Source organism: Anastrepha obliqua, chromosome 2, assembly GCF_027943255.1.
Source record: "Anastrepha obliqua isolate idAnaObli1 chromosome 2, idAnaObli1_1.0, whole genome shotgun sequence".
Taxonomy (NCBI): domain Eukaryota; kingdom Metazoa; phylum Arthropoda; class Insecta; order Diptera; family Tephritidae; genus Anastrepha; species Anastrepha obliqua.
This window is the reverse complement of record NC_072893.1, coordinates 87,896,003-87,912,061: the sequence shown is the minus strand read 5'-3', so window position 1 is coordinate 87,912,061 and position 16,059 is coordinate 87,896,003. Positions and strand designations below refer to the sequence as shown.

At 39.5% G+C, this 16,059-nt stretch overlaps 1 protein-coding gene across 6 annotated transcripts; it reads right to left on the bottom strand.

Moving 5' to 3' along the window:
• Window positions 1-1,173: 1,173 nt before the first annotated feature.
• On the bottom strand, window positions 1,174-4,914 carry LOC129238493 (uncharacterized protein CG5902). 6 transcript variants are annotated; one of them, XM_054873524.1, is made up of 4 exons: window positions 4,673-4,914; window positions 3,396-3,987; window positions 3,021-3,337; window positions 1,174-2,523 (listed from the first exon to the last, which is right to left on the bottom strand). In XM_054873524.1, the coding sequence occupies exons 2-4, from the start codon at window positions 3,671-3,673 to the stop codon at window positions 2,339-2,341; spliced, it is 780 nt and encodes a 259-aa protein (XP_054729499.1). In that variant the 5' UTR covers window positions 3,674-3,987; window positions 4,673-4,914; the 3' UTR covers window positions 1,174-2,338. The 6 variants fall into 6 exon arrangements, with proteins under 6 accessions (XP_054729499.1, XP_054729500.1, XP_054729504.1 ...); XM_054873525.1 differs by having other exon boundaries at window positions 4,718-4,914; XM_054873529.1 differs by having other exon boundaries at window positions 3,396-3,971; window positions 4,718-4,914.
• Between the last annotated feature and the right edge of the window lie 11,145 nt (window positions 4,915-16,059).

The following is a 16,059-nucleotide window of genomic DNA, read 5'->3' as shown; positions in this document are numbered from 1 at the left end:
ATGTTAATCGAATGGGTAGTTGCAAACGCTTGAATTCAAATGGCAATTCAGGTGGAATCATTGGAATTCTCGGTATTAGAACGTCTTCATTTGATGCCCATATTGTACATACACAACCAAAGGTTACCCGGGTCCACGTTTTGACCTATATCTCGAGATCCCAGTCACGGAGCGGCATGAAAAATACTCAGAACTAAAGCATTCACCAACAGCTTCCATTTGATACCCATATTGTACATACACATTCTAGGCTCCACGTTTTGGTCTCTATCTCGAGACCCTAGTCACGGAGCGGCATGAAAAATACTCTGAACTAAAGCATTCACCAACAGCTTCCATCTGATATCCATATTGTACATACACATTCTAGGCTCCACGTTTTGGTCTCTATCTCGAGACCCTAGTCACGGAGCGGCATGAAAAATACTCTGAACTAAAGCATTCATCAACATCTTCCATTTGATACCCATATTGTACATACACATTCTAGGCTCCACGTTTTGGTCTCTATCTCGACACCCTAGTCACGGAGCGGCATGAAAAATACTCTGAACTAAAGCATTCACCAACAGCTTCTATCTGATATCCATATTGTACAAACACATTCTAGGCTCCACGTTTTGGTCTCTATCTCGAGACCCTAGTCACGGAGCGGCATGAAAACTACTCTGAACTAAAGCATTCATCAACAGCTTCCATTTGATACCCATATTGTACATACACATTCTAGGCTCCACGTTTTGGTCTCTATCTCGAGACCCTAGTCACGGAGCGGCGTGAAAAATACTCTGAACTAAAGCATTCACCAACAGCTTCCATTTGATACCCATATTGTACATACACATTCTAGGCTCCACGTTTTGGTCTCTATCTCGAGACCCTAGACATTTTCCAGGAGACCAAATTGTGAATCTAAACCATTCTCGAATCCCATTGAACACACACAAAAAATTTCATCAAAATCGGTTCAGTCGTTTAGGAGGAGTTCAGTGACAAACACACGAACATAAGAAATATATATATAAAGATATAAAAGTTACCTATTTTCACATCAGTGTCAGATATAAAGTAGTTCTATCCCTACTAACTCCATCTAATTGACTTTATTTTTTTACACTTCTTTCTTATATTTCTTCTTATTCTACCCTCCCGTGGTCCGACATCAAAACTATGTTGAATTTTTTCTGTTTCTTTTATTTCCTAAAAATTGCTTACAACATTAATTTCACTAAATTTTAGGATTGATCAAGAGAAAAAATGTTACTTAAATGCTGTCTTAAAGGTAATAACAACGCTTCAAGAGCAATCTTTTATGGGAAGAATGCTCCCAACAAATGGTGAAATAATTGGGAATAATAAAAACACTACTCTCATAACTGAGTTTGTTGAATGGTAATTAATTGTGTTTTTAAACAGGCGGATTAGTATTACAAATTAAAAGTATTTGTTTTGCAAAGGATTAAATGAATAGCAAATGACTTAATCGTAAATTGAACAACTATTAAAAAGTGGCAAAATATGTTATTTGTGTACTTCCAATACCAATTAATTCTAAAAACACCCTTTTTTTGTTCGTCATCTCACAACGCTTTTGTACGCAGTTAAATTTGCTTTTTGTGTTAAGATTACGAGGGCGCAATTCGTATGTTTTCTATTGGTACCTAAAACCGCCAATTAGTCTTCATACTTATGCCCAGAGCTCAGCTAAAATTATAGATATTTAGATATATTGCAAATTATAATTCGTTAACCATTTATGCGTTAGTATTTAGAAGCACGCCGGCGCTACGCGGACAATATTAAACAGCCGTATTAAAAGTAAAATTAATAAAATTTTAGTAATTTTAGTAATTTAATTAAGATTAAAATTTGATTTTTGATTATTTGAACTTTACATATACATGAATATGTATTCACCATTATTGTTTTTTGTTTTTGTTTTCTATGTTTCGTTAAATTATTATTGTTTGGAAAACGCGATTATTACTGACGCTACAACTGCAAATGGCTTCTGTCATCATGATTCTTGTTGTTGTTTTTGCGGCTAGCGTTGTCGCGGCGCGTTATACATAGCTATAAACTATAGATAATAAGAATTATAATAATAATATCTATTATGTGGTATAGTCGGTATTTCTTCTCGTAGTTGGCGTTGTTGTGCACCAACGTATTTCCCGTGTTGGTGCTGCTTTTGAAATTGTTGCTGCGTCTTCTTGTGTGTATTCAGATGCTGATTTTGTATTTGTGGTTGTAGCCGAAACTGTTTATGTTGCTGATGTTCCTGCTGCATTATTATAATTTGCTGTTGTTGTTGGTTTAGTCGTGTTTTCGGTGTTTGTTAGCACAACACTTTCCCATAATGCGCCCGACGTTCCAACATTTCCCGATACTCCTTATAATTCATTTGAATTTCTTGCGAACGATAACGAGTCAATTTGATTGATTTTCGAGTTTCTGGGGTGATTGCTGCACGATAGCCCCCCTTCCTGAGTAGCGAGTCAATAGTTTGGGTTTGGTCCCAACCTGGGAAACGGAAGAAGAAATTTCGTGAGTGCAGAAAGTAGTGAAACAATAGAGATTTGTTCAAAATCGGTTAGAACCGACCATTAATTAGTGCAACTGAAGAATTCGATAAATGCCTTTACACTAACTTATCTAAAACCAATAATATGGTTGGGTTTTTTGTTATTTCATGTTGTCGCAAAAACATAAACATTCTTCATCAGCACCTAGAGAATTAGACTGAAGTGACCGCCCCCTATTTACTTATATATGATTATATTGTTGATATCTCTATTCAAGACTAGAGTTATTGCCTGTAAGAAATAGCGAACGGACCAACAGCAGACATCCCTCAAAATTTGCTATACACACAAATATGTAGTACCACAAGGCATTGCTCTTATTTTTTTATATCTCAGTTAGAAAACTATATATTGTATGTATAATTTAAATGAAAATTAAAATGTGTAAATATATTAAATTTGCTTTTAAACACATTGCTTTTTTGAAAAGCTTACCTTGTTCGGTTGCCACTTGTGGCAAATAAGTAGCAGTCCTTTTGCACCCACGTTCATTCAAAAATTCAATGCGTATACCATGTATGCCTAATGTCCAATCCAAGTACCCGTGAGCTTCTTCAAAATTCTGCAAAATCGACACAGATACTGTCAATTTGGGTAGCTCCTCTCTAGCTATGGGCGCAAAACGCGAATCTTTTAAAGCGCTCGTTAGCGCATATTCGCGCAGTCCATTGTGCAAGTGCATGGAGCTGAAGGTGCCAATACATCCACGTAACCGTTTGTCACGCCCTGTTTTCCAAGTCACAAATAATGGACTAAAAAACAACAAATTACTCCATTTTACTTGTGAAACTATAGATTACATGCACTTACTAAGCATCATTTGTGAATTTAGGTGTACCAGGACCTTCTAAATTGTTAAGCTCGCAGTCTAGTACCTCGAAACAAAATATACACATATCAGGCACCGCTACATTGTCCAATGGCTTTACACTGTAGCCATTTGTGAGTCGAGTAGGGCCACCACCGCGGCGATAGCTGTCACCATCGTCCCCACAATCACCGTTCTGCAAGTGATGCGGCCGTACACCGTTCATATGTGACGTGCCTGAGCCACGGTAATTGTTATGGTGCTGGTAGTTATTTGACATATTGTACTTGATTCTCCTTATCCTTACTGTCTTCTTCTTGTTTGGTATAACTTACAAAATAAAATTTGTATGTTTAAATCGTTGCTTCTTGTTAAATTACAATGGGACCCGGATTCCGTTTATGTTTTAATATATCTAAAACTATTTATTTTAGATTTGTTATGGACGCAGTTTCAACTTGATACTGGTACCAGGATCTGCTTTTTATTTATTGCAGGACTAATTATATACGCTATATTATATGTATATCGCTAAGATCTCTAGTATTAATGGCAGTGCGTAACTTGATGATGTGAATCTAGAATAGAATTAACCTGTAAATAAAAAGTATATTTTTTTTTTATTTTTAAAATACTTTTGCTACAAGAAACTACTATTTATATTTCGTCTATTTTTAGCTGAAACAATTGAACTTCTAACAAAACTCCTCAAGTAACCCACCGCCCATTCAATTAAAATTTATATTTTATAAAGACAGTTGCGTTAGCAGTGCGTAATATGTACCACAAAGAGATCTGCTGCGTGTTTGGTAACATCAGCAAAGTGCTAAATCACCACTTCAGCTCTCTCATGCTTTGTTTACGAATATTTGTTTGCCCTGCAATGCTAGACGCACTGAAATCAGTGAGCGATTATCATTTAGTATCAGTCACAGGCCTTTATGCAGTGGCTAGCGATACCCCACACCCGTCACACTCTTATCTAGCACATTAGCAACACTATCAGACAGTCTCCCATATAGTCAGTCGGTCGACAAACTAGCCCTTCTTTAATACACTCCCGTACAAGGGGCCTTGCTCCCGTTTTGTAAAGTGTAGTCGTTGCATTCAGCCTTTGGTTCGTTTTCTTTATTTGATCACAGCACAGTCACCTCATTCGACAGATTTACAAATATTATTTTCTTTCATTCCATTTGACATTCTTTGCTTGCTTCGATACTCGATGCAGTTAACCCCCCTTGGCCACTTCTTAACCTAAAAGATATATTTAATTCTTCACTTTTATTCTTCCTCGTTAGTCCTCCTCTTTAAAACAAGCACACACATTCTTCTTCAGCTGCAACTGCTGCGTCCACAACTGACTCCTTAGGTTTTTCACTCCAACTCATTGGTCTTTTATAAAATTTTGTTTCAAATTTTAATACAAATTTTGACCATTCGCACAAAAAACTAAAGAAAATTAGAAAACAGTTGCCAAATACTTTTCTTTATCGTTCGCTCGCAAATCCGCGTCGTTCGCAGTGTGAGTGACGAATAAAGAAAATACAGCAACTGTCAAAAATTTCTAGTCATGTAACAGAGCATCTCCACAGGCAATCAATAATTGCTAGCACATGAAACAATTGCTAACAGTAATCTAGTAATCTACCAACCGTGTATTTGTATTCGAGTTTGTAATTCGAAAAAAGATGATGACGTTACATTTGTTTACTTTTCATTCTTCCTTTACACCGCATTAAAAAATCACCTCTAGCAAATTTTCAACCAATATTTTATATAATTTGCCAATGATAACCGCACTAAATCACAGCCTTTTTTCTCTTTCTTCGGAATAAGTGGTCTTGTTTAATTGGCTCATATTGTTAAGAGTTACTGCCGCTCACATACGAATTCATCCAAGGTGGTGGCATTAGGGCAACTGATTTGCTGCAAAACAAACAAATTTAACACTCTGGAACAGTAAAAACTTTCCATGCTTCAGCCGCTTTTCAAACATAGTTTAATACTTCTTTGATCATAAAGATATCTGTGGTCATCTTGTAATACTAAATTAAGATAATAGAAGTAGTTATGGCAATAGTTAAGAGTGCTGGTTTTATCTATTCAAGAATTATTTTTATAACAATTTTTTGTTATGCATACAACTTTATTGTTATATTTGCTTATACCCGCATGTGCAAAATAATTTCTGATGAGTGTACACGAGCATCACGCCCATTTAGAATATAAACATAAAGGCGAATTTGTTAAAGGAGATGGGATTAGACCAACAATAACGTTATGCACATTAGAAATGTCACGACACAAGAAAGTATAAAAGAAAAGGACGAACTATGCTGCACAACCGACATAAAGTTCGAGCATACGATGATAATGCGAATCGGCTTTTCGTCATTTCATTTTATGCTGACATCCGAATGTACAAGGCGAAAGAAAAAAATAAATCAGCTGTTCTACCAATACCACCTTTAATCAGGAATGATAGAGAAGAAGATTGCGCCTTCCGAATTCGTAAGAGCCCTTGAAGAAACAAGCAAAAGGAAGCGTTAAAAAATTTAGTAGATTTATCAAATCATAATAAAAAAAAGCAGTATTTCAGGAGATTGAATCTAACTTGCGTTGATCTCAAATTTCAGTAGAGTTGGTATTACTGGTTTAATTATTATTCATCTAAAAATTTTAAGTCCGCAGCTGGCCTCCTGTGCACCTCTCAGAATGAAATTTAGGATCCGCCCCTGATGGAGTTAGCGACTTTCTAGCGACTTTTGATATTGGCACTAGCGACTCAGATTTATTGGCGTTGGCAACACTGCTTAGGTGAGAGTCTGACAGGCGCCTAGGTGTGTGACGGTGTGAGTACTTGATATTTTGGCTTGAATATATTGGCAGGGTTACTATGCCATATTAAAATTTCTATGCTCTAGATGGCGGGACAGAAACCGCTAGAAGATATGGGCTGCCATATCTAGAAATAATGATGGTTGTTGGGCACGTTGCATATAAGCAGAGGTGCAAGCGCATAGGGTGTTCAGTTAGTTTAGACGCCTAACGTAAATAATATAATAATAATAAAAGAGATGTAATAAAGGGATTCAGTCTTAAGGTAAAAGTGTACATGTCAAGTAAAGCAGTTAAGTGTTGGAAATAAAATAAAGCAAGTTGTGTTGCTTTAATTTGTGACTTCCATCTGACAATCTAGTGAACGAACTCAGAGGAATTATTGTGAAAGATTTATTTAGATATGAACCTAAGAAAATTCGTAGCAATACAGTAGGTGACGCCTTCCGATAACAGCTAATTAATTTTACATTTTTACTAATTTTGTTTGTTTATTCTCTTTTTTGTATAAAGCTACAACTGAAACATCTATTGTTGTATTTTCAGAATTGGTGTAAAAGTTAAGTAAAACACTTGTAAATTGACGTAATGCAAGAGCGAATTGTGCAATTCAGGGTCAATTACTATGCTTAACATAGTTATAACGAAAAAAATGTTGTCTTCCTTAGGTAGGTAGGTAAGATGGCGAGAGTAATATACCACAGGCACACTTCAAGTAACACTTACGTGCGGTTTTGATACCATAATGTGGACCATTACCTGTGCAAAGAAAAATATTTGGGAAGAGAAAACCAGCTACAGCCATCCAGTGCTGTTGATGTAGTGGAGGAGAGAAAACGGATCTAGGCTGGAGAATTTCTTCAAGTCATCCCCAAAGGGCACGCTAAGGAATCTCAAGCGCCTAGCCGCCAGAGCCGGACATTTGCAGAGAAAGTGTTCAACAGTCTATTTCTCTGCAGGATCCCCACAGCTTCTGCAATAGGGGTTGTACGGAATTCCAAGCTTCTCCCCATGAGTATCGATCACCCAGTGACCAGTGAACACCGCAATGAGTTTGAAAATTGAATGGCGGGGGATTCCCATCACCTTAAGCGTTCGGTTTCCATCGTATTGAGGCCATAATGTTTTCGAAATAGCACACGATGAGACAGATCTCCATCTGTCTTGCGCTTTTTTAGGAAGAAATTGTATAGTTTCTCTTTAACAACGGACAAAGGGACACCGATATCTGAGAGGGGAACACCTGAAACCGGTTCTGTCGACCCCTTCCTGGCAAGCTCGTCAGCAATTTCATTGCTCTCTATATTCCTATGCCCCGGAACCTAGAAAAGGGAGATGTTTCTTGCTCTATCGAGATGTTTGAGGTCTTCTTTACAGGAGTTCACTAGAAGAGAGCTGCAATACGCCGACGACAGGGCTGGTGTAGAGTGAACCCCCACTCCCACTCCAGACTCCATCTTGGATCCGTTAGTGAAAACAGAGATATCAATATCCGTGCCGATCCTCCCCTCTTTCCAATCTTGCCTGCTCGGAAAGATAGACCTAGTACACCCATCAAAACACAGTTTGCGGATGGAGAGGTCAGTACGAAGAACAGAGAAGGAAGGGGAGATCTGCTTCAAGATGCTACTATGCCCTACGGGAAGTTGTCTCCAAAGGCCAATCTCCTTCAACCTAATAGCACTCTGAACAGCAATGGACTTAACCTGCAGATCCACAGGAAGTAAATGCAGAATAACGTTGAGCGCAGCAGTGGGACATGTTCTACAAGCACCAGAGATGCCCATATGCAGCTCTCTGCACTCTCTCTAGTTTAGTGGTGTTGTAGCCCTTCTGAAGAGCTACCCACCAGACTAGGCAACCGTATGTCAAAATTGGCAGAACCACTAAGTTGTACATCCAAAGACGTGGCTTGAGACCCCATTTTTGCCGAACATAGATTTATAGGCGTAGAAGGCTATATAGGCCTTCTTAACTCGATTTTCTATGTGCAGCTCCCAGTGGAGCTTGGGGTCAAGTATTACACCAAGATACTTGACTTCCGATGAGAGAGTAAGACACTGGCTGTTTAATCTTGGAAGCTTAAAAGGTGGAGGCTTGTATTTTCTGGTGAATAGCATCAACTTCGTTTAGTCAGAGTTGACTCTGAGACTGCCCTGCGGTGTACCCCTATGTACGAACCTAGTGATTCTACCCCCTTCCTAGCCCCCCTTAATAGAAATGTATCGAAATTGGCTATTAAATCAAAACGAAAGAACAAACCCAAATAAAAGAGAAAGTTTAATTTTAATAATGGATGGAAAAAAAGAAGATAATGTAAAACAATGATTATGTCAAGGAAGTTGTTGAACACCGCGGACCATAGTTCATTTCGCAATACGCTAGCCATAGGTTACGCTAGGTTACGGCGATTGCCACTCTCCATAAGCGTGCAGACGGGACCTGCTCAGAAGCAAGTTTTCTTGCAAAAATTTTAAGGGATTTTGTTTGCATTTATGTAGCAGATGAGTGCAGGGGGTTTGAGAAAAGTTGACGTTACTGTAATGTTTGGAAAATAAGAAGCAAAGCCAACCATGTGGAAGTAGCTCAAGCCAACGTAAACTAATAAAAAAGTATTCAAATCCAACGGAGAATCTCTTTTGCTAACAAGTGCTGATTTGGACTAACTAGGCACTATCCCATGAGGCGTCCTTCGGAGTGTTTGAGAGATAGATTCTGCGAAAGATTTTCGGAGCTTTGCACGTTGGCGATGGCGAGTATCGTAGGCTATGGAACAATGAGCTATATGAGCTTTACGACGGTATAAACATAGCGCAGCGAATAAAGATCCAGCGGCTTCGTTGGCTGGGTCATGTCATCCGAATGGATACAAACTCTGGCGCTAAAAATATTCGATGCGGTACCAGCTGGTGGTAGCAGAGGAAGAAGAAGGCCTCCTCTACTTTGGAAAGATCAGGTGGAGAAGGACTTGGCTTCACTTGGTGTGTACAAGTTAGTTAGCACGAGAAAGAAATGACTGATGCGCTTTGTTAAACTCGACCAAAATCGCGTAAGCGGTTATCGCACCAATTAAGAAGGAGAAGAAGAATGAGTCAGACAATCAATGGAAATGGGACTTGCATAGTGGGTGGTAAAAGAAATGGAGTAGCTATCAAAAGCGAGAATGTCATGTTTTAAGGCAATATTGATCATTTTTTGTGAATATATTTGTGCCGGATAGATAGTAACTGGGCAGTTCTATGTTGATTTGCTGGAATGGATGCGGGCATGCATTTTCCGTTTTTGGTCCGAGCTCATCAGGAACGTTTAAATCTTGTACTACGACATACCGGCCTCGCTAATTGTGAAAGAGTTTCTGGCGAAAAAGGGATTTCAAAGTTACCGCACCTATAGCCCCAATATCGTCCACGGCAAATTCTTCTTGTCCCCCAAGATAAAGCCACACCTGAATAGTACTCATCATGGCGGCGTAGAAGAGAAGAAGCTTCAACAACGGTGCTGATTACATAGGGTGCTTTCAGGGAGGAATAAGGGGTGCAAATTTGGAATCGTAAATTTAGAGAGAAACTCTTGTGAAGGTATTTAATAAATTTTTGTTCGTAAATTAATTTGCTACATTTCGTATTATCACTCTGTCTTCACTGACGGTTCCAAGATGGAATCGGGAGTCGGAGCAGAGGTTTTCTCTAAATTAGCCGATTTATCTATCTCCTTTAAACTGCCGAACACTGCTAGGCTTTTCAAGCAGAAGTCTTTGTGATCCTGCAGGCATGCAAAATGCTTAGGGAACGCGGGAGCGAGGGAGATATTAATATTTTCTCCGATAGTCAAGCCGAGATTAAGGCTCTGACGACGCCATGGTGCAGAACGAAATTAGTAAACTCTTGAAAGGAGGTAGCATTTCTCTGATCTGGGGTCCAGGACATAGGAGCATAGAGGGAAATGAAATTGCTGATGAGCTTGCCAAGAAGGGGACTAAATTGGCATCAGAGACCTCTTACTCGGTCATCGGCATCCCCCAGACGGTTGTTAAAGGGCAATTGCACAAATTATTTCTCAGGAAAACGCAGAAAAGATGGAACTCCATTTCTTCATGTACAATTCCAAAAATCCTTTGGCCCCATTACGATATACGAAAGACTCAGAAAGTCCTTTGGACTCCTCGCCATTCAATTTCCAAACTCATAGCTGTGTTTACCGGTCACTGGACGATCGGCTAGGGTTGCAATTTAGCCTCCATTGCATAAGCTGTGGGGACATTTCAGAGAAAGAGACTGCAGAGCGTTTTCTCTGTAAATGTCCACGTTTGGCAGCTAGACGACAAAGGTCACTGGGTCGCCTCTATTATATCACCAGCTCTAGCTGGCTGTAGATATCTGCCTGTTGGAGGTCTCATAGTGGTATCAAAACGGCGCTTTAATGCTACCTGAGGAGTGCCAGACCGGCACTTCAACTATTTCACCTATATACCTACCTATTATCCCTTCTTGGCGCAAATCAGTATGTTTATAATAGATTGTACCTAACTGCGTTCACCGAACTTGAATTATCACATGTGCCTTCATTTCACAATTAGGTTAGGTTATATTGTCGGGCCGAAGCCATGCGGAGACCATTTTGGTCCATAGCGATACTGAGTCACTCAAGCTCCAGTTCAGAAATATATTCTAGTCTTTCAAACTGAGAGCATACTGATAGCATAGTCTAGTTTTCAAGTGAGCCAGACAGCACCATAGAAGATTCTCCAGAGTTTCTTTTATACCCGGCTCATTGCATTTCCTGCAAGCATCATTAAGAGTTATTGTAGACTTAGCTAGTGAGCATGCGCTGCAACTAGGCAGTGTCCTGTTAGTACAGCAACTAAAGATCTACAGTTCCTTCTACCGATATAACCGATTCAGTATATCTATCATCGTATGCGCGCTTACACATGATGCTAGCAACTTTGCAATTGGTTAAACTACGCCATCTGCCTTTCGCCTTTCTCAACATGCATTTCTCTAGTTCTTTTTGAATTGTGCGCAGGGGTTTAAGTACTTGACTTATTTGATCCCCTGTAAGTCTCGCGCTTTCTTTAGCTATTTCGTCCACTATCTCATTTCCCTCTATGCCTTTATGCCCCGGAACCCAATAGACACAAAGCCTGCGATTGCGAGTAAGCTTGTTAAGTGCTTCCATGCATTCATGAACATTTTTGGAAGATAGACAGCAGCATTTAATCGCTGCTCAGTTAATTGTTGCTTCTGTACATATAAGCTCTGCTACTTTCTGTACAGCAAAGACCTCCGCTTGAAGCACAGTGCAATAGTTAGCGAGCTTAAAAGGCTTTTTGTTGCTTAATTCGGCCAAATATTGTGTTGGGGAATAAGTTCATGGCGTTTTTATATTTTCTTTCATTTTACAGCGATACGTTTGCTGTTTGGCAAAGGCTGAGTATTCATTCGATAGAACTCTTTCGGCTCTAAAAAACTAAGTTAATTGCATTTTTGAGTTATTTGGAATTCCCAGAAGGCAAAAATCAATGCTTTCGACACCTGCTCTTCTTTAATTTTCATCGAGGTCAAAAAGCTGCCGAAACAGCCCGGCACATTTGCGACGTGTATGGAGAAGGTGTCATAGGCGAGTCTACAGCACGGAAATGGCTTGCAAAGTTCAAAAATGCCGACTTTGACGTCGATGATACATCTCGCAGTGGAAGGCATTCTGAATTCGATGAAGAACGTGCCAAATCACTTTTGAAGGAGAACGGTCACCAAACGAGCCGTGAAACGGCGGAAAAAATGAACTGCGATCATAAAACGATTCTCAATCACCTTCATTCAATGGGATTTACCGAAAAGTTGGGAGTCTACGTGCCTCACGAGCTCAACGAAAAAAACAAAGAAAGTGGCCTTCAAATTGCTTCTCAACGTCTCACCCGCCATCGAGCAACTCGCGGTCATAAACAGCGATTTTTGTACTGAATCGTCCCGTAAGATGAGAAATGGTGCCTTTACATCAATATGAAGCAAAACAAAGGAGTGGGTGGCTTCAGGAGATACGCCAAAGCCGAGAGTCATGCCCGATTTTTATCCAAAGAAGATGATGATATGTGTTTGGTGGAACTGGGAGGGCATGGTGCACTCGAAAATCCTCGAAAAGAATGCCACGGTCAACAAGAAGCTCTACATTGCCCACCTACACCGCGTGAATGAGACTATTTCACTGAGAAGACCTGATCGACATGGCCAGACCATACTCCTTCACGACAACGCTAGGGCCCATATTGCACAAGTCGTCAAAGCCACACTCCAAGAGCTCGAGTGGGAGGTCCCTCAGCATCCGTTGTATTCTCTGGACCTTGCACCGATCGAATACCATATTTTCCACTCCCTGTCAAACCACTTTAAGGGCGTTACTTTCGATAACAAAGAGGTCCTTAAAAACTGTCTCAACAACTTTTTTGACTTCAGACCAGGCGGTTTTTGGCGAAGCGGTATCAACAAATTTGTCGAGAATGGGAAGAGGTTGTAAACAGCAACGGCGAATACATATATAATTGATTAATTTATTAATATAATTATTGTTTTTTGTTTAAATACATCTTCGGTAAAAACGCTATAAAATTATTCCTCAATCTAATATATGCCAACGCCAACTCCCCCTTCCATTTTTGATCCATTGGTAAATACATTAATGGTGCTACTTTTCCGATAACTGTATTTAGCGGTTTTCCGAAACTCGTAACTGGAACCAAATAGTCGGAATGAACCGTGTCATTTCCAATAATAGAGCTGTGCGCGAAGGTTCTAGAGGTAAGCTGATCGGTTGTTTATAGCCTCAGAGCCGAGTTTGCCGCCCGATTTTCCGCAAAGACATTTGGTGTTAGGTTGAGGATAGCCTAAAGAGCTGCCGTTGGAGTTGATTTCATAGCTCCTGTAATGCAAAGCGCGGAGAGTCGCTGAACTTTTCCCAATGGCTTCAGATATTTTTTCTTCCTAACCGACTTCCACCATACCAATATGACATACAGTAATTGCAGTGTAACATCAGTGCATAAGAGCAGGTGAGAGACCCCATGAGCTTCAAACACTCTTTTACATGCATATAAAGCATTTGGTACCTTCTCCACCCTCTCGCCCTTCTTCACCGTCTTCCCCTCTTTCCATGTCCATTTATTGCCTACTTTTTCTTCTGGGTATTTCGTGCAAGAATTCAGCAATAGCGAGACTCCGTCGAACGTAGGTAAGGTCCATGATCCGTTTTTTCAGCAGTGACACTCAGACCAGCATTGCTATTGTTTTAAGAGCGTCGCTCATTAGAGCGCTTAGCGTAAATAGACAGCTTCGTGCAATAACTAGAGCAACGTCATTTTCATCAAATCGAGTGAGTATTTGAATCACATTTGAGTGGTAAAAATTTTATGAACAACAATAACAATAATAAATTTGTAGGTGTTCGATAATCGGCACAGAGTGGTTAGATTAGTTTGGTACTTTATTTAAAAAGAATTATTACTCGCTGCTGAACATAAATACCTGATTTTATCGCGATCGAATCGAGGAGTTAAGAATAGCTATGGATTGTTGAGATATATATATATATACGTACATATTACAAGTAATTAAGGTTATTTACAAGTAATTAAAGTTATTTAAAAGCTGATACTCGAACCTGGCCTCGGTAATACTCATCTGCATTGCGATCCTATAGATTATTTCTTTGGTAATACGAATTAATTAAATGTCAAGTAAGATCTGGGACTGATGTGACCCTTTCGTTAAACTAAGAAGCAAAAAGTAAAACCACACAAACCAAATGTGTGTTGTCACCACCTCAAGGTCGATAATATTTCATTTCATTTGGTTAGAGAAACCCTTTCAATCGAGTATGCATACCGAAATGGAACGCAACACGGCATTTCGCTACCACGGTTGTCGCTCAATTCGACTCATTTTTCTACAGAACTTGTTAGTTACAGAAACGGGCTATTGATCAGAAATACGATTCACAAATGGAGCAGCCTGGAGTTCTGTGTCACCTTCGAACGGCTGAGGATATTTTAGAGAAGTTTTCTTGGCAAATATGCACTCGAAGGAGTGAGGGAGCAACTGCTTTATGAAAGAAAAATATTTTTACTAATTGACGTTTCATGTCCATTATGGGCTTCTAGTCCCGGGCCAAATGGTCGCATTAGTCTTTTATTAACAAAATGCCTTCTATAGGGTGGGCCATGTAAAATTTGCTTTTTGAATCGGCTATAAAAAAAACTAATCAATATTTTTTCAAACATTTTTTTTTATTTTGAAGATTGAACATTGTCATTTATGAATGAAAAATAATATCGTTCAAATGACTGCCACGACTGGTTTTACAGTAGGCCATTCGATCAACCCAATTTTTAAGCACATTTTCGATTGTTTGGGCTCCAATTTCATGAATGGCAACTTCGATTTCGTGTTTTAAAGCATCCATCGTCTCTGGATGGTTCGCATAGTATTTGTCCTTAACGGCTCCCCACAAAAAATAGTCCAACGGGCTTAAATCACAGCTCCGAGGCGACCAATTGATATCGGAATTTCGGCTAATTATTCGGTTTTCAAAAACGGTAGCCAAAAGTTCGAGCGTAACTTTGGCAGTGTGACAAGTTGCACCGTCCTGTTGAAACCAAATGTCGTACATGTCATCCTCTTCAATTTTTGGAAACAACTCGTTGAGCATGTCACGGACCCGCGCGCGATTTACTGTAACCGCGGTTCCTCGCTCATTTTCGAAAAAAAAAATGGCCCGATGATGCCGCCAGACCAAAAACCGCACCAAACAGTGACTCGTTGTGGATGCATTTGTTTCTCTACAGTAACGTGTGGATTTTCTGAGCCCCAAATCCGACAATTTTGCTTATTGACGTAGCCACCGGTGTGAAAATGAGAAAAGAAGAAGAAGACTCACCACTTTGGAAATAGGTTTTCAATATTTCCCAATTTTGTTCAAGCGTATAGCGTCCCATTTCCTAAATGTCAAACCTTTAAGTAAATTATGAACACATTGGACATGTCATTTGTGTTACCATTCTCAAAAAAATAGGTGGTTCACAAAGCAAACGCTATATGGCCCACCCTGTATCATTGATGCTTCTGGGACCAACCAAAAATAATTACGCTTTAACCCTTCCTAAATTCTAACCGTTTTTACTTTACTGCAATATTTATAAAACTAATTTCAAAATCAAAGGCGAGTAATGTTTCACAATATTCCATTGCTGGCCATTGTTCTTTGCTATCACTGAAAATGGTATTCACACAAGCAGACCTTGGCACAAAACACAAAATCCTCTTACCTACATAACAATGGACGTGTGTGAGGACGATTACAAACTTCTTAGTGCATCAAGATTTTACACACCCTTTACGTATTTTAGAGTTTCATTCGTGCGAATGGTTTTTTCACACGCAAATGAATTGAGAATGCATCTGCAATTACTGTGGCGCTTCTCCGTCTAACAATAACTTCGTAGAATTCTGGCGGCTTTTGTTTTGTTTCGCCGAAAATGTCCTTACTATCTTTCGAGTACCTAGCAGGGAGATAACCACGTTGCATGAATGTATGTACGAATGTATGTGTGTATGTAAGTACTACATAGTATGAGCTAGTGTGTGTGTTGTACCTTCCAGTATTTATGACTGCATATTGACTTGTTTTTCTAGGCGTTTACTCGGAAAACCATCGCAACATACTGTTGTTGTTACTTTTTTACATTTGTTTATACATAGTTACATACTCGTACATATGTTGGTCCATTCTTCTTTAACGCTTGCTTACACTATGGTTGGTTGTACCGTAATTTCCCAA